Here is an 18,424-nt window from a genome sequence, read left to right as displayed (position 1 = left end):
TTTTTCCTCTTGGATAGAAAATTAGGACAAGTTCTGAACCACAAGAATCCTTTTCTCTAATTTTTTTCTCCATTGTTTGCTTAGTCCCTCTTTCTTTGTTTTAAAATTGTTTGTAGTCCTCTGTGGGAAGCAAAAATAAAATCAATTCCCAGAAGGTCACATAGACCAGACTTGGGTTTCTCATTAGATGCAAGAATGATGGTCCACAGGGCAAATTAATTTACAGTAAATGTGGAAGATGTGCACCAAGTAGACATACTAAGTGGGGTATGGTTAATTAGAGCCATATTGTGTGTGGTTTGATATTCTGAATGGAAGAAGGGAGGTAGGGGTAGCCTATGAATGAAGTGACAAAATATGCTACAAGTAGCAAAAAAGGCTCTATACAATTTAGTCCTTTGAGCTAGATGAGATTCTTAACAAGGATCACTGACAAATTTAACTGAGTTTTGTTAATTAGTTCTACATGTCACAGACTAGAAATCAGAAAGGGCCAGTCAAATTCATTTGGGACCTCATGGCAGAATTACCTTCAGGGCTGAAAAGGGTTTTGGAAATCTCCTGGTTTTGTGGTTCTCCACTGTGGCTGCTTGTTGGGCTCTCCCAAGGAGCCCTGAAATCTCCTCATGCCCCAGACACACCTCAGACCCATGGCAACAGAATCTCTAGGCAGGACCCGGGCCTGGGGATCTTGGGACAGCGCCGCCCCACTGCCCCAAGGGATTTAGGGTGCAGCCCGGGGTGAGAACTGCAGCTCCTTGAACCTCATCAGATGGAGGAATGCACATCTTGGCTAAAGTGGCAGCAGCAAGATTGAGACTCTAAGAACTCAGCTTCTTTTTTTAAACAACAGGATCATTTACATAATAAAGTGTGTTACGTGGCAGCACATCTCAGCAAATATTCTTAGAGAACATGCAAAGCAAATTGGATCAGTTCCAGAACTTGGGGGAAAAAGTACATCACTCAGACATTACAGAGTAGAAAAATGATAAAAACTCAACGAAGTTCCCAGTGAACCAGGAAAAGGAGAAAATGAGACAATGAAAGGTCAACTGAACTAAAATCCTACTCTTGTTTCTGCAAAGCCCCCTCCCAGGACTCTGTGCTGTGGGACCCCTTTGGTAGGAGATTAGAGTTACAAGGATCAACTGACCCAAATTAGGTCAATACATTCTGTGATTAAGTTCTGGCTTGTTTGTAACACTCAGATGTCAGCAACACACTTCTAGAAATCAGGGATAACCACAGGGCACAGGTCCTCTTCTGGTGGCAGTGGTGTTCTGGCTGTAAAATCCTTTTTTCTGGTTTCATTTCTCTCTGTCACTAATCTACATTACTCATGTGCTAACTTGAAGGGTCTTTATTTTGTAGCTTTCATCCTCTGTATTTCAGAAACTACATGTTACTATAATTATACAAGTTGGTCATCCAAGGAAAATAGCTAACAATACCAGCATAAGTTCCCAGAGTAAAGGCATTAAAAAAAAAAAAAGAAAGAAAGAAAGAAATCACCCCACTAGAGTTTTATTTGTTCACTCACTTTGTTTTCCAAACTGCCACATGCCACATTTTAATCTAAAACCAATGTACACATCAGATTTCCCGAAGGCCAGAGTTGGAGTGAAAAGTGATTATAAAGATCAAAATGTGCTATTTTTTATTCTTGGAAAGGATGCTTCTAAGCCATCATTAGGGAGAATTGCATTCTAATGAATTTCTCCAGAAGAGGAAATGTGTTCAGGCTGGCTGAGCTATGTGTTTTCTTTCACCCAAGCATGTGGCCACTCCTGGCCCCAATTCTGGGAGCAGGGTAAGCCTGAGGAGCCACCTGCAACTAAACAATGCAGGTCTCGCCCATTTGGGGACTGAACCAGTGGCTTTCAACTCTGACAGAGTGATAAGCCATGCCATAGATTATATTTAATGAAAGGGTTGCCAGGAGGTTAAGGGCCGGGGCTGTTCAGACAGTCAGGAATTCAAACCCTAGAGCTGGGGTTTTCTAGCTCTGTGACCATTAGGCCAATTATACCCCTCACGACAAAGATTGGAAGGTTGTCCTAAGGATCTGGGACACTCACGTCTACAGCAAAGCGCCAGGTCCAGGGCAAGCCTCTCAGCTACCACTGCCTGGTGACAACACTGTGCTTCCCACGACACTTTCCCCTCTTTCTTCCCTTTCCATCCATGTCTTCTTCACACTTTCCTGGCAGGCATGCACGCATGCACACGCACGCACACACACATACACACACATTCCCCTCTATCTGATTTATCATCTATGCCCTTAAATGCTTACTTGGGTCACTATCTAGTTTTGCTCTTCTGCTTCTCTTTTCACCAGTTCACGGTCTGCTGGGATTGCTATGAATTCCACTTTGCCCACATCAGGGTCAGTGTCTGGTGTCTGTATGACAGATTCACTAGTGTTCTTTCAAAACATGCAGCCCTGGATTATGAAGTTATATTTTAAACTTGTTGCTTTTAACAATTTATGGAGCTATTAGCAATCCTCAGCACCTACAAGAGAAATGTGTCTATGCCAACACAGTTTTGACAATTTTCCAGTAATAACTTACACACAAAAACATTTCGGGGTATTTCATTAAGTGCCCCTTGATGTGGTACATCTTCCAACACAGCTGCCTCACCTGCCTCGCCCTCCCTCCTGCCATGTATGGGGCAGGCAGGCTCCACAGCCACAAGCCCAGAGGGATGGCCATTTGCCAGAAAAGAGCTGGGGCAGGTTAAGTGTTAACCACTAGAGTGATTTACAAAAGAAAAAAAATGCAAATGTTACCATTTATCAATACAACATCTTTGCAATAGAATGTTTAAAGACACAAACTGCCAAAACAAATTTAAAAAGAGAGGAGCGGTACAAAAAAATTACTTAAAATCCTTTCATTCTCATGGGAAGGATAAGGTAGGAGGCCTTAGAAGCTTGACTTTAGAATGCTCAGGGGACCTTCTTTTGGCTCCTTAGATGTGGCTTGGAGTTAACTGGATGTCTTTGGAGTTAAAAGCAAGTGCCGAGCAGGACCCAGTTGTTGACATGAATGGCATTTAACCCGGGTGAAGGGATAACTCTTGAAGCAACCCCACAAACCCAGCCTTTCCTCTCACCCTCTTACCTAATACATAGAAGGAAAATGTGAGTAACATTTCTAATGCTTTCTTCTTCATTATGAAGAAAATACAGGGGGACAAGAAGGAGAGAAGTTAGTAATTTTGTTTCTTAAAAACCAAACATAGCAATCTTTGTCTTTTAAAGCAGGAATTTTGAGCATGGTGTGAGATAAAAAAAATAGGTACTAATGTGCAGCTTTTAAAAGAAAAATGAAAAAGTACTCAGCAAGAAAATGCTTGAAGTCTCCAACACAGTAAAAGAGCTCTGGCTCCAGGTTAAAACACTCCCAAGAATCATGATACAATTTATGGCCAGGCAGTTCACCTAATTTCTTCACCTGTAGTTCTGAAACATACTTGGTATTCATATTTAATAGAGCAGCCAGCTGGATCAGCAGGACAGTGATGAAATGTTAGAGGAATGGCCTAGGGGAGCCTTCTCTGTTAGAATAGGCACAAAGTCTTACCTAAGTGAGGTAGCATCCCGGGCAGTCAGACCACATTCTGAACAAAACATATATTGAAAAGCACTTTTAATGGCCACTTGAGGTGTATGTTTTCAAATGACCTAATTGTTATTTTTGGACTTTTACTTGATTCATGTAAAATTATACTGCTAATAGATGTAATACATAAAGCCAGAACTTGACCTGCAAAGGTGGCTCTATGTACCGAGCTCACAGTACAGTCATTTAAGTCTGGTTTATGTTTGTAACTGATTTGTGTGATTCGAATAAAGCTAAAAAGTAGAAGGTTCACAGTGAAACATTCCAGTCTTCTCCCTCATTTCCTGGTTGCCACTTAACTAGCTTCTCATTTGTCCCTACAGAGTTTCTTTTTGCAGGTAAATACAAGTAAATGCTTATTTTCCCTTTTATACCCAAGTATCAGTCAAGTACACTAAGCAGCATCTTTTGGAGATCTTTCCATGTAGGCACATAGATGCATCCTCATTCTTTCACACTACATCATATCGCACAACATACTCAGCTGCTCCTCTATTGAAGGATATCAGAGTTCCTAATCTTTTGCTATTTCACACAAAGTTATAGGGCACAACCTTGCATGGAAGTGTACCTAGGGAATTCTGGCAGAAACTGACCGATTGCTCCTTGTGGACATTGTACCCTTCTCCATCCCATCTGCAATGGTGGTTGTTTCCCTGTCTCACCAACTAGTATGTGATTGATTTCTAGTTCTTTGCTACTCGAAGGCTTCTCAGTCAGTACACATTTTTATTTCTCTTAGTGTGAACAAAGTTGAGTGTCATGTTGCATGTTTTAGAGCCATTACAAATTCCCTTTTTTGTGTGCTGTTGGTTTAGAGGCTTTGCCAATTTTTCTAGTGTTGTTGACTTAAAGATATCTAGTGGTTTATATATTAACATGTCAGCCATACATGTGTGATATGTGTTATGAATAATTATCCTAGTTTTTCCTTTCTCTTTGGTGGTTTTTTCCCCAGTGTGGACGTGTTGCTTTTTAAACACAGTTGATTTCTACCCATCTTTTATTTCATGGCTTCTGGATTGTATATCAGTTAGAAGGGCCTGCCAAACCCACAGCTCTGAAGAAATTCTATACTTTATTCTAGTAATTACAGAATAATTACAAGAAAAATTATAATATAATAATATATAATTTAGTAATTATATTAAAAATATTTTAGAAACTTATTTTGATTTTGAAAAAACTGAAACCTACACAGATGGAGACAGTGCCACAGTGGGCCCCCTCCCCCAACCAGCCACTAGAATCAACAATTGTCAAGGTTTTGTTACACTTGCTTCTCTCTCTTCTCTACCGTTATTTCAAAGCAAACCCAAGTTATCATTGGGTCATTTTATCCCTACATGCCTTAGTATGAACTTAAAAACACGAAGGACATTTTCTTGCATAACTTTCATGCTAATGTCACATGTAACAAAATTAAGCAGTTATTTGGTATCATGTAACATTTGCTCTACATTCAATCTCCTCCAGTTGCCTCAAAAATTTCTTTAGACAGTTGGTGTCTTCAAATCAAGATGAATCTGTTTTTTTATAAACACATAACTATTTAAAAATCTAATCTATTAGAAATTTATTAATTTTCCCACACTGTTACCCAATTGTCTTAACATTTATTTAGTTGTCTATTTTTCCCTATTGATTTTCAATGATACTTTTTTCCTTTTCTTTTATTTATTACCACAAATATCTGAGAATATTAATTTCTGGTTTTCTAATCTGTTTCACTGTTCTGTTTATGCACATGCCAGTACCATCTTTTAATTATTGAGGCTTTACAATCTAATAAGTGATGGCTATTGTTTATTTATCCATGTGAACTTTAGGATCCACTTGCCTACATTTTGTTTTTGTTTTTTTAACAGTGGCAATTTTACTGGGAGTGTGCTAAATTTAATAAAGTAACTTAATAAGAAATTGATATATTGATGATCTTGCATTGTCCTATTCTAGAACATGATATATATCCTTCCACTTTTTCAAATTACTTTTGTATTCTTTAGAAGTGTTTTCCAGGTTTCTACATATGGATTTTATATATTTCAAGTTTAAGTAATTCGTTAGTATTTAATGTTTTATTGCTTTAACAAATGTGGTCTTTCCTTCCTCCAAAGTCTTTGAACAGGTTGCTGTTTAAAGGGATAGCTGTTAATGTCAGGTTCTTGCTCTCTGCCTCAACAGATGCTCAGAGGCCCAGGCTTCCCTGTGCTGTGATGACCAGGCCACGTCCTTGAAGCAGAGCCTGGAGTAGGTCAGATCAGGCCAAAGCCTTCCTGCTCTTACTCCCATACCATCACGAGCCGACTCAAGGAGCTGCGAAACTGGGATACGCGGAAGACATGAAAAAGCAAAGTCTAGGAACCTGAGAGTCTTCGTCTTCTCTCAAGCTTTTACAGAAGTTAATCATTCTCTAACATGCAAGAGGCCATTTGCTCTGCAATTAACTGTACTGCAAGACAGGCATCTACCAGGTAATCCTTTCAGATTTGAGGGAAGATTCTAAAAGGCCCTTGGCAGTCAGCGCCCAGCCGGAACCGCAGTCATTTTGAGCATCGGACTCCACCTCCCACCTGCCTGCAGCTTGGTCGGGCTTCCTCCCGCTTGGCCGCCCCCCGGGCTCGGCAGCATCAGCTCCTCTGCCCGGAGCAGGACAGCAAGGCAGCTGAGGCGGGGCTGGCAGCTACCCTCTGCAGCACAATCCTCTCCCGACAGGGACACTGTGTTCTGCCTGCTTTCCTGCTGACCTGCCTGATCTTCATGGGGTCCGATCAACGCCCGCCCTTTCTCATTAACAACCTGTGGCTCCGGTGGTTCCCCGCTATGCCTCTTTCACTCTTGCAGAGCTCTATCTTCATCATTCCCTCAGCTGGGCAATTCTTCCCTCACCCTCTCTGGTTCCTTCCCACCTCTGGAGCCTAGCATGATCACAGAACCTACCTGGCTACTCAGTGCCTTCCCTCCACCCACCTCCATGGCCCCATGAGCATCTACCCTGTCAAAACTCCCAAGGTTTCCTGTACACACACAGTGCTTGTCTTGTCATTCAAGGCTCTTGTTGTCCACAACAGTGACCATTCATTCCACCTTCATCTGCCCTTCCCTCTGGTCCACCAATTCCCATCTTTACACTTACCAAAATCCTACCTGTCCTTGGCATCTTTCGGATTCCCTTGGCCTCCAGCGCCTCAACTTGTATACCTCAGCACAGGCTTTATAGATCATGGTTATGCACGTGTCTGTTCATCCATGCACTCCACTCCGGAGCTGGTGCCCAAAGCACTGACGGCTCATAAAAACCAAGCTGCGACTGTGCCAGAAGTGACTGACGTCAGTTCTCTCTGTTCTTTCAATATGTACCATCTTGCTTCTTTTTGCCTCTTTGGACAATGATAAGCAACACTATTTGCTCACTAAGTGCCTGAAACCTTCCTCCATCAAGTGTTTACACTGGCACACTCTCTACCATCCAACCTCCTACCTGCCTCTGCCTTGTCTAAATCCCTCTTACTGTCATTCTTGGTTTACTTTTGTTTGTTGAGAAGGAAGCTTGCTCAATCTGTAGTATACTGCTCCATTACGTTGAGTGTAATGCCTAAAAGCACGCCGATTCCATGTTTTACATGTAAGGGCTGGTGCAGGTAGAGCTCCGGTTCATCACAGACAGGGATCGAGGTGGTGGGAGCACCTCCAGCAAGTGTCCAGAGGTTTCTCATCCCCAGCTGCTCCTATGTCCAGGCAGGATGTGATAAGAGTCTCTTTTTAGCTCTGGCAGGCATGTCCCTATGACATATGATGGTTCAAGTGCCACTCTTTGTTTAGGATAAAAATCACTTGACATTTTATAATATCCTGGGATATTCTGGAGAGGAATGGGGAGTGAGCTAATGCCAAAGGCAGAGAAGTCCTTGAATTCAAGGGCTACCATGCTTTGACCACTGTTAGATGTGGCTACAGGTGGGTGGGTCCCAGCTATATAGGATTTTGCAGGTGTGGAAAAGGAGTATCACAAGCCATGCAACTACTTGGAGCACTTCTGGTCCCAACCAATCAGAACTCAGCATGAATCCTTCAAGTGACCGGAGCCAGCTGGTTCCCTGGGACTCCCACACTCAAGGCAGCCTAGATGTTCAGGGTTACATACAGATGTCATAAGAAAAAGGGGCTATGCCAGCAACAAGAGGGAGAACTTATCATCCCATGAACATTAAGCTCCTGGAGACACCATCACCCTTGTGAGAGGGGTGGGACTATGGAACAGTGTGAAATCCACCAGCAATATGGTGGCTCATTTTTTCTAGAAATATTCCATCTTCTCTGGGCACAGCCCAGATGCTGGAAGGACTCACCTCCTCAGCTATCTCAGAAAATACCAATTCTCAGCCTTCTTTCCCATTACAAGTAAGAAGAGAATCTGCTTGACCTTGGGTGGCATGTATGTGCCAGTGGGGTGGCAAGGTCATGAGCAAAGGTCCCTGGGAATCTGGAGAAGCAGGGACAGTAGCACTGACTGCAGGTTCTTAATGGCCAACAGAAATTGAATGCCTCTGCTCTAGTTATTCTCAGGGAAAACTTTTTAGAGTGTTCCAGGATCCTTTTACTCCTCATCTCACTTCTCATATGTTGGTAATGACATCAGGTAACAGAATAACTGAGCGCTCTTCATATCATAGACGAAAGCAGTGATGAAACTGGAAGTGATACCCTCCCTGTGCAGAGCTGAACTGTAGGTGAATCACCTGCACATGGATACACGCTGTCGTGAGAACTCAGGGTTTGGGAGCAGCATGGTCTTCCCCTGTGGACTCCGCCCACATACACTTCAGTTCAACAAATCATGTGTATTTCATAGAAACAACTATGGAGTTTGGATTCAGGAAAAGTAAGAAGTTATCGATTTCTCTTAGATCTTAAAAATGATTTTTCTAAGAGATGGTAAAGAGTTTTAAAAAAACACAAAAACTTGGCAAAAGAAAATTCAGTTTTCAAAATATCCTTAGGTCCTCAGAAAGTGTGTTATTCCTAGTCACTTACATCTTGACTGTATGGCTGATCAGAACAACGCTCACAAAGGCCCCTGCACGTGGGTCTGCTCCCATCCTGGCTGGCTGGCTGGCACTGGGCCAAGTGCTGTGGAGGGAGGGACAGGAGGCCAGTGCCGGTAATACCCACTGGTCTAGCATCAGAATTGCCTGGGGGATCACAGTCCCTATCCTCTCATTACGAGTAGAGAGGTCTGTGGCGGGGCCCATAAACTGTACTTTTCAAGAACTTTAACAAATGAGTCTAATGATCATTCCATTTTAGAAAATAATCACTGTGATGAACCATGATCTATTTCAAACAGACGATGTATGACTCTAGTTGAAATATTTTATCCCAATTAATCCAGAATTTTCTTTAGAGGAATAAATATGCAGATATCCACCTGCAACTTGACATTTGAATTAAAAAAATCTCTTTTCTGTATTTTTTTTAAACAAACCCACCTAAGGGTACTAAAATCCAGATAATCATTTTACATATGGGTTTCAAATACCTACCCAACTCCACATAAGTAGAAAAGTTTTCCTTTCCCCTTCTGGAATATGTAAGAGTTATGACCAAGGCTTTCTCAGAGTGAACCAGCTACAGAATATAGGTTAAATCTGATATACTGAGCTCTCCCTTCTCAGGGAACTAGCTTTGGAATGACCACTCAAGCCTCAAGGATAGGTATGTCCTATTATTGTTACTAAGATAATATTTTTTAAACAATTTTTAAAATAAAAGGATAGGAAATCATCTACCTAGATTGCAAGGAAATCACAGGTTACTTTTAACACCAAAGTTACAAAAAATATATTGCAATAAAATTCGTTGAAAAAAATCCTTACATTTTCAGGCTAAAATTGAAACCTACAAGTTATCTTTGCTCGAATCAGAATTAATAATAATCATCTCACAATAACAGCCATGTGGCAAATGCTGTTTTAAATGTTTTAAGTGTATCAGCTCATTTAATCTGCATTAACAACTCTGTGTGCCAAGTACTATTATCACTCCCATTTCGCAGATAAGGAAATTGAGGTAAGATTGAGTTCCCTGACCATGCTAATATAAGCAGTAACTAAAAGTGTTGGAATTTGAACCCACACAGTTTGACTCCAGGGGCCAGAGAGAGAGCCTGCAGTCAGACATCAGGTTTGAACTTCCAAATAAATGAATCACATTAGCAAAAACCTTTTAAGGTAAAAGACAGTGTCCAATTAAGGAACATACCAATTTTTAAATTGCTATAATTAAAAATTACCATATCACAGTAGTCTTATCTCATTTACTTTAGATTTAATCAAATAATTTTCTAGACATTTGTCACCTTGCTTTTCACTCTTTCAAAATTTTCCTAATTCTCTCAGTTATTTTTAAGAAATCAACAGTGCATTATTTAGCATATTTTCCCCACCAATACACAGAGCAAGTTCAATACTGCAAGGATTAAATCACAGACTTTATTTCAATTTTACTGGCAATACCTTCTGTGTTTAATTACTCATTTGGTTAAAAGCTAAACCTCCCTTGTCAACTGCAGTACAAAAATGGAACTGTTTAAAACAAAAGCAACTTAATTACTTTCCTTCTGGAGAAGGCTTGAATGAATCAAAATTGTTACAAAGCAAATTTTCACTATAGAGCTTGGCAGATGAGGACATCAAACAGACTTTCAGCTGAATCCTCTGTGTGTGTGTGTGTTTCATTCATTAACTTCTTCACTGCACAACTATTCACTGAACACCTGCTATGTACCAATTACTGGGGCAGTAATGATTAGGAGTTCTAAATATCAGACATACCAATATCAAATATAAGTACAAACACATTTTCCAAGTCCTGTTAGATGTGCTTAAAAATATCTGCCACTGCAACTTTGAAATAGCCAATCTTCAGAATAATTAAGAGTTCATTATACTCCAAATTTCCACGCTGATTTCCTCACATTCTTTTCAGCAAGTTTGAACTGACTTTGATGCTTTTCCTACATAGTTTACAATAAATCACATAATATCCCATCTCAATAATGTGCTTCTAAAGAGGACCTAGTTTTTGTTTTAATCTTTATCCACTCACTGTTCTTTCAACCTACATGTAGGTGGCTTACCAAACCTTTACTACTCAAGGAAATTGTATTTCTAGCTAAGACAAAAAAATGTGTAAATCTGTTCTAAAACACTGGAGTTCAGGCAATTATATATGTGCAATCTGTCTCCAAAGCAAACAAAATTGACAATAAATTCCTATACAAGACAGATCTCAGATCAAACCTCACATAGAAAAGCCGTTAACTTGACACTAGGACTTACTATAATAACGCACTGTTTTGTTTTTGTTTTATGTAAAGTGCATGGCAGGTCATGTATTTTTCTTAAGAGCAGTACGTTTTATTTTAAATGTCAATAATATTAGAGTCAATATTTTTGCTCAATCCTAGAATAAGAGTGCAGAGTGCACTCAAGCAATGCTGTTCTGCCCAGGCCCAGGTCCACAAAGAGGCCAGGGTGCTGGCTGGCTCTAGAATATTCTCTCATGTGCCAAGGTGCTCCACAGGTAAGAAGAGTGTGTTTATGTGTGTGTGTGCACATGTGTATAATGTTCTTCATGCTGTTGCCTAGCTATTTAAATCCAAGTCAACTAAAGAAGCAAGCTCACATTAAGAAATTCTGTCTGCTTAACCAAAAAGCTATATACGGTATGCAAAAGTAAACTGTTTTTGGAAATTCCTTGGAGGTCCTCCTGGGTGACCATGCCATGTGGCTTCTGTGTGCCCTCTAAGATACAGTGTACTTGTGCTGGTGGCTCCACAGTTCAAATAGGTATCAGATTTTTCTCAAACAAGTGTCTGTGCAGCTCTCCATGGGCATGGGGTTTAAGGCTGACCTACACAGGCCCCATTTGATGGCAAATGGAGACATCTGATTTAGAAGATGAATGCTTGCTTGATCTGACCAAGTCTAAAACATAGTCAAAGTCATGGGCCACACAGACTTGCAGGAACCATGAATTCTGGGATAAAATGACTGCGGATGCTCTGCTGTGGGGCAGGGGCTCCCTTAAGTGAGAGGGCACAGGAATAATCTTGTGGGAGGCTGGGAAATCCAGCCCCCTTCAGGATGGGAGAAAATTTAATAAGTTTGCTTTTACATAAAGGTCCATAATAAGACAAGACCCAACAGCTGCACACAGTTCAAGATCTCAGATTAAAAATCAAGACCTGAACACATCATTGTTAGGGATGGGGGATTTATGGTATAGTTTGTCAAAATTTATGCCCATAAAGCCATGGAAAGGAAAAGACTATCTTTCCTGACTTTGACTGGCTGTTTGCAGCAACCTGACATGTCAAGACCCATTTGCAGAGAGAGGCCCAGCCTCTGGGGCCTCAGGCAGAATTCTTCTGGATTAGTGTCTGCACAAAGCAAAAGTCAAAGCAGGGTCAGACCCAAGCCCTGCGGAGCTCTGCTTCGCACACAGACCTACAGTGCCTGGATCCTCTCAGCTGACAAAACCCGAAGGCCTTCTGCTCGGTGGCTATCCAGATACTACTGCCAAGGCAGACCCAGGAGAACCACTGGGCCTTTCCAGGGCCAGCCTTCGCCTTAAACCCTCTGCCATCCCCCTGCCCCTGTTCCAGGTTCCAGGCGTGGCCCTTCAGCAGACAACTTAATGCAGAGCAAGGGCACCAAGCACTCGCAGGCTCATCAACAAACATGATGGGGGTCAGGTTTGTGCTACAAATGGCCACTTGCGATCCAGTGGTCTTGCTGTCACCAAGGGAGCCCAGAATGACAGCGATCAAATCCTCAGCAAAAAGATAATCAGACAGAAGGAGAGCAAGGCTGTGGCCTCTCAAGTCTAAACATAAAATCTAAAATTCATGATCCTCTTTAAATTCCTCAGAGGACCAACAGAAGACATGCACAAAAACATTTTTTCTCAGTCATTCATGTTTAAGTTCTTTTATATACTTTATTTGCTCAAGAATATACATTTAAGGAGATTTTCAGAACCAGGCAAGAAATGTTTTCCAATGGATTGTAGGTCATGGTCAATGCCTGAGTGAGAAAAATGAGGGATTCTGTGTAATTTGTTGGGCTGTCAACTTTAATGACTCTTCTGCCAAAACGATTTTGGTCAGTGAAGACAAAAACTAACCAGATGTATGACAAATGTTTATGACCAGGGTCAAGAGTGTTTACTCTTCAGCAGTTAGCTTTTAAAACAAAAGAGTTTTGACTAAAGATGAACAGAACAGAGCCAGAGCTGGTGTTTAATGCTCCCTGGAAGAGTCCCAAAGTCACAGCCACTGTTTACAAAGCCCACCGATTTGCAGGACTTGGCTATGAGTATAGAGGACGAAGCCCATCACTTTGTGGCAGTATCTATTTTTAAAGGCCAGCGCACACACACATACAATATGATATGGTTTCCCTCAGAAAGCCAGAACTGCCAAATAGTTACCACATTTCTAATTTTAAATTTGAGTTAACAAAACACCAAAGCAGAAGCTGAGGTTTGATTTTCATTTTTGCTTTACTAAAATTAAACTAGGATGTCTTGTACTCACTTTCTTCTTATAACCTGTAGCAAACTATACTTAAAAAAAAAAAGTAAGTAGATATTTTTTGGGTGTTATTCACAAATACTCACACATACATGCAGATAGTACACATAGAAACATAGCTAACAGTGGAGGAAAGATGACGAATTTGGCCCTCACAAGAAATGAGAGCCATTCCCCGTAAAATATAATGATGCCTAAAAGTCCGATTCCATGTTGCAGTAACAATTATTTTTAAAAGATAACCTACAGTATTAACAGCATTTCAAAAGCCATCAGAACTGTGTAACAGATTTGATGTCTACATAAAAATATTTTGTATGTATATATAAATATATGTATATATATATACACACATCTTTTTAATTTCATACATTAAAATTAGTAAAACTTACAGATATCCATGGCTATGCTGCTTAGGTCTTGATTTAGCTGAAGATGAAAGAGGAGAAGCATCAAGAAAAAAGAAAATACAAGAAAACAGAAGTAAAACATGAAGTAAAAAGTGAAAAGGAAACAGAAGAGGAAGAGAAAAAAGGAGAAAAGTAAGTGAGGAGAGGGGAGGGGAGGGGAGGGTGCATGGGATGGAGGAGGATCAGGCAGAGGCTGCCTCTCCTTATATTGCCCCTGCTTTTTCACCCACCCCTTTGACAAGCCACAGGTCAGGTGGTAACAAGGGGAGTCAACTATGTTGGTTATTTTAAACATGTCCTTTCAGCTCAACAGCTGAGCTGAATTGCTTTTGATATACAGTCACCCAATCCAATTAAAAACATTTATTCACCCATGTTTGATGTAAGGGTTAAATAGGGGAGGTGAGGAATTATCCCACTTCTTTATTCCATGCATTTAATAATGGATTACTATTTTCTTTTAAGAAACAGGGAAGTCTGTTGCACTTGTAGAGTGAAAAATCTCACCAGTCTACTTTGATTCTGGATGAAAAGCAGCACAGTGGGAAGTCTTGCCTGTCTTGTTAGTCTGTACTTAATGAACACAGTGCTTCCTCCCATCCCACTCAGACTGGCTGATTGCTGTGGCAGTTGAAGGGAGGGAACCAGAGAGCTTCCCAAGAAAGGCAGCAAGTTTCCTGAAGCTGGAAGGCCCAGTAGTGGGGGAGGCACCCACTGCAGACAACAGGGATGCAGAGATGGTGCAAGGAGGCCCACGGTACCCAGGGACAGGGGCTGCTGCCCCTGCAGTCTGAGTGCAGACGGGAGGGTCACTGTCTCCAGAGCAACTCACCAGGCCTCCAAAGCACATCTCACCAACCAAAGGATATTATGACACCTGGGTGGTGGGCTCACCGTGAGGGTGTGGGCCAGGACCTTGGACCTGGGCAGGCCCCTTCCCCACCCCATCACATCCTCCATCCCTACACTTCCCACACTGCCCAAGAGTTCCCATCCCCTTCTGTTATGGGTTTATTTTAATAATCAAGGCTCTGCAGAAAAGACACCCCCCCCACCCCCCACCCCCACCCCCAGGGGCTCAAGAGCACAGACAGCCTTGGAGATGGTGTGGGTCAATACCTCATCTTTCAGAAGAGAGGTGAAATGACTTCTAGGTTCCCAGAGCAGCCTTTGTTCTTCCCACCACGCACCCAACTCTGCCATCTAAACTGTCAGAGGTTTTACAAGTCAGAGACACTTGGGGAAAAATACAGTATTGTTAGTTGCCACAGTAGGTACTCAGAAATAGTTAGGATGACTGAATACACGACAAGCATTTTGCATGGTTCGCTTGGTAAATACAAGATCTCACACAAACCATCCTTACAGGAAAGTCTCCTCACACATATTACACCCCTGGTTCCCAAAAGACATCTTTAGTTTGTATCTGTAAGTATACAGAAAAGCTTAAAGCAAGAAGAAAATATCAGTACACTAATTTCTCACAAAACCCCATGACCTTAAGCCAAAACACAGACTTAGGCAACAAAAGTAAGGCATTCAAAGGACATGTTGGCAGCCTATTAAATCACAACCCCTCCTTAACCCCTTTGTTGCCAAATTCACAACACTTCTATCCACATATTAGCTTGAAGGACGCAACTCCAATGTTATTAGTCATGGTGAGACTGTAGGCACTTATCTTTGGATACATAATTCAAAATGTGGAAATGAACATCTAATGTGTTCAGAGCCACAGATAACCTAGAAAACCGCACAGTGAGTATTCATGTTTACTTGGGGGGTGTGGATTTGCAGACTGCTGGGAGGGATGAAGAATCCATGGAAAAGTTTCCTCTGATAGCATAAGCTTCAGTTTCTTTGAAAAGCACACTATTTTATATTTTTCCTCTGCAAACCAAGTGTCAAAGCCAAGGTCAACAGGTGAGGTCCTAGAGTATCAGCAGGTGCATAAAGTACCAGTCCATTTCCTCTGGACCCGCATGGTCCAACACAGAATAGGGCAATTGCAGTTTGAACATATTAAGAGTAAATCAAGTTAAAAGTTCCATTCTTCAGCTGTACTTGGCCACGTTCTCAAGTGCTCAACAGCCAACCATGGCCAGTGGCCACCCTACAGAATGGCACCAACTAGAGAACATTTCCATCAACACAGAAAGTTCTATGAGACTATGATAACCCAGACTGTGGGCTGCCCTGACCTTGTTTCAGTGGGTGGGCAGGCCCTCCAGAGCTGTGCCCTCTGGATGAGGTCACCTACAGACCTCCAGGTACTTCTAAGATTCCCACTTCTGTACCAATCATCAGAATGGGATGGTAGTGTCTCACGTATTTGTTCTTAATTTGGGGGGAGTCAATGCCACTTCAAGAAAAATGCTGAAAATAACAGATCTGCTCTATTAAAAGAGATTTCTAAAAAGGAACATTTTTCATACAGCTTTTGGGAGATAGTCTAACCTTCTAAAGACTGTTCATGGAACAGTTTAAAAATACCTGTTGGGCAAAGCCATTTTTCACAGTGGTCATCTGATACACAACTTCTCCACAATAAGGATTTTGCCTTCCCTGTTCTAAGTTACCTACCTGTCAAGTTTTTTAAATTTGACTCATTAATTATGGAAATCATTATTAGCTCTCACATTAGAGAGATGCTATGAATAAATTAGCTCAGAAAACTCTCTCCATTAAAATATCAAAGAAATTTGTCCTCCTAAAATCTTACAGTACCCATTTACCACCTGACAACCATTTTTATCTGTAGCTACTAAATAAATTATAATTCACTTTTAATGAAATAATTATCTTATGAAGGACCATGGTCAAAATGTTTGTAGCCCGATGAACCCACAATGCTCTTTACAACTTGTGCAAAATTAAATGTAAAAATACTAATATACAACGTAGACAGGAAGGCAGCTAAGGTACTAGTTGATATAAAATCAGTTTTGTCAGTGGTAGAAGTGGTCAGATGAATAGTCTTAAAAAGAAAAACAAAGATTATGGATTCCAAAGTTTCTGTTTTAATACAGCTTCTCTTACACCACTAATGACACACACTACTAGTTCATCTGATGTGACAAATAATAAAGCCAAATGATCATGTGTGTGTGGCTAAAATGAACATCTGGCAGAAATGAAAACTGAGCATAATTTGGGAAGCCATCTACCTCTTCACGGCAGCCCAAACATTTTTTTCTAACCTGGCTCAAACCGAGAGTCATTTGCTGTGGTAGGTATCAGAAGCAATACTTGCAAACGAATACGAGACACTGAAATGCCATCTGTCCTTGGGTTTTATAACAGTAACTGTTACAGGAATGAACTAATTGCAAAATAAATGAATGTAGCTAATGTGTGACCTAGCACATGGTAAACTGAACTATCAGTTTAAATTTAAAACAATCTTTTTCTGTAATCTCTTTCTACTAAACTCACTCCAAAAGTCTCTGGGTAAAACTACCTTTATTTTTAAATTGTTGCTAAGTTTAATAAAAATTTCAAGAGAGACAAATGTCCAAAAGTAAAAAAAAGTCAAGTTGATGCAATTATTTATTTCTTGAACACCCTGGTTGAGTGACATCAATCTGCTCAGAAAATAATTTTTGATGAAGAGTGATTGAAATATTAGCAGCAAGCTAATAAACTGAAAGGGCAGAGAAGGCTGACCACACCCCACTCCTGCAGTGAACGGGCAGAGATGCAGTCTCAGGCATCCCTACGGAGGACTGCTGTGATGGTGATGGGATTCCACATCAGGAGGAAAAGGCAGGAGCCCAAGAGAAGAATAAGTCAGGTTAGAGGAAAGAAAATTTAAGTATTCCAAGGAACACAGAAGAAACAATGAGAGTTTAATCTGAAGAGATGGCAGAAATTTCCAAAGACAGAGGACTGACGGCAAAGAATGGTGCTTAAGCCAATTGAGAAGGAGGAAGTAGGCTGCACATTTCAAAAGAAGTACAGTGAGAAGACGTTTAAAAATATATATGGATTCCTGCTTCAGACATTTCTAACTTGGTCCAGATCACCTACCTTTGAGTCACTATCTTCCAGATACAGGGTTCCCTTTCCAGGGAAGGGCAGAACACTTTCAAGCTCTGAAATATCTGGATTATAGAATCCAAAGAAGTAGAAGGGACCTAAGAATCCTCCAGCCCAAAGCTCATTTTAATGAGTGAGGCTCAGAGAGGTTAAGAACTTACCCAAGGTCACACAGCTGGTTATTAATTAAGACCAGGGCTGTTCCTACTTACTCTGCCGTTGCCTCAAGCACTCCTCAGGGTCAAACACCTGCAATTTCCAAATGTAATCTCCTTCCTTCACTAAGAGCAGGGAAAACATTTCTGTGAGCTTTGGGAGGTGGGTTGAGGGTGAGTAGAGTACAAAGTTTAATTGCTATCATTGCTTTCACATTACTTTCCTCCCATTATTCCCCATTCCACTTTCCTGGAATGGGGAATACAGCACAAATACTTTTGTAATATTTAAGAACTGTTAGCTGCCTGCAAGCTCCCTGAAACCTCCAGAGAGAAGAACTGATACAAATCCAACAAAATAAATTCCATCCCAAATGGGAGGAACCTGTGTTGGGATACACACATTGCAGGAAGCTTACTCATTCTTGTCCAATGCACCACAACAGTCATTATCTAATCACACAAGTTTTCAATATTCAACACTTTCAATAAAAAATGCATGAAATAATAAAGCCAAATGATTACATGCATCTGGCTAAAATGAACATCTGGCAGAAATTAACACTGTGAGCATAATTTGGGAAGCCA

At 41.0% G+C, this 18,424-nt stretch overlaps 1 protein-coding gene across 17 annotated transcripts in view; it reads right to left on the bottom strand.

Moving 5' to 3' along the window:
* Positions 1–18,424, bottom strand: part of SVIL (supervillin) — a 232,971-nt gene that overhangs the window by 126,821 nt on the left and 87,726 nt on the right. For 4 of the 17 annotated variants that reach the window (XM_036912241.2, XM_036912242.2, XM_036912239.2 and 1 more), the window contains exon 1: positions 13,626–13,815. The exons of 6 other annotated variants lie outside the window; for them this stretch is intronic. In XM_036912241.2, coding sequence (XP_036768136.2) covers positions 13,626–13,725 — 100 coding nt within the window. In that variant the 5' untranslated portion in view covers positions 13,726–13,815. Of the gene's footprint in view, positions 1–13,625; positions 13,817–18,424 lie in introns of those variants that run through there. 7 more of the 17 variants (XM_057498346.1, XM_036912238.2, XM_036912250.2 and 4 more) reach the window with 5 other exon arrangements.

Source organism: Manis pentadactyla, chromosome 3 (assembly GCF_030020395.1).
Source record: "Manis pentadactyla isolate mManPen7 chromosome 3, mManPen7.hap1, whole genome shotgun sequence".
NCBI classification, from domain to species: domain Eukaryota; kingdom Metazoa; phylum Chordata; class Mammalia; order Pholidota; family Manidae; genus Manis; species Manis pentadactyla.
This window is presented reverse-complemented; position numbering and strand designations above follow the sequence as displayed.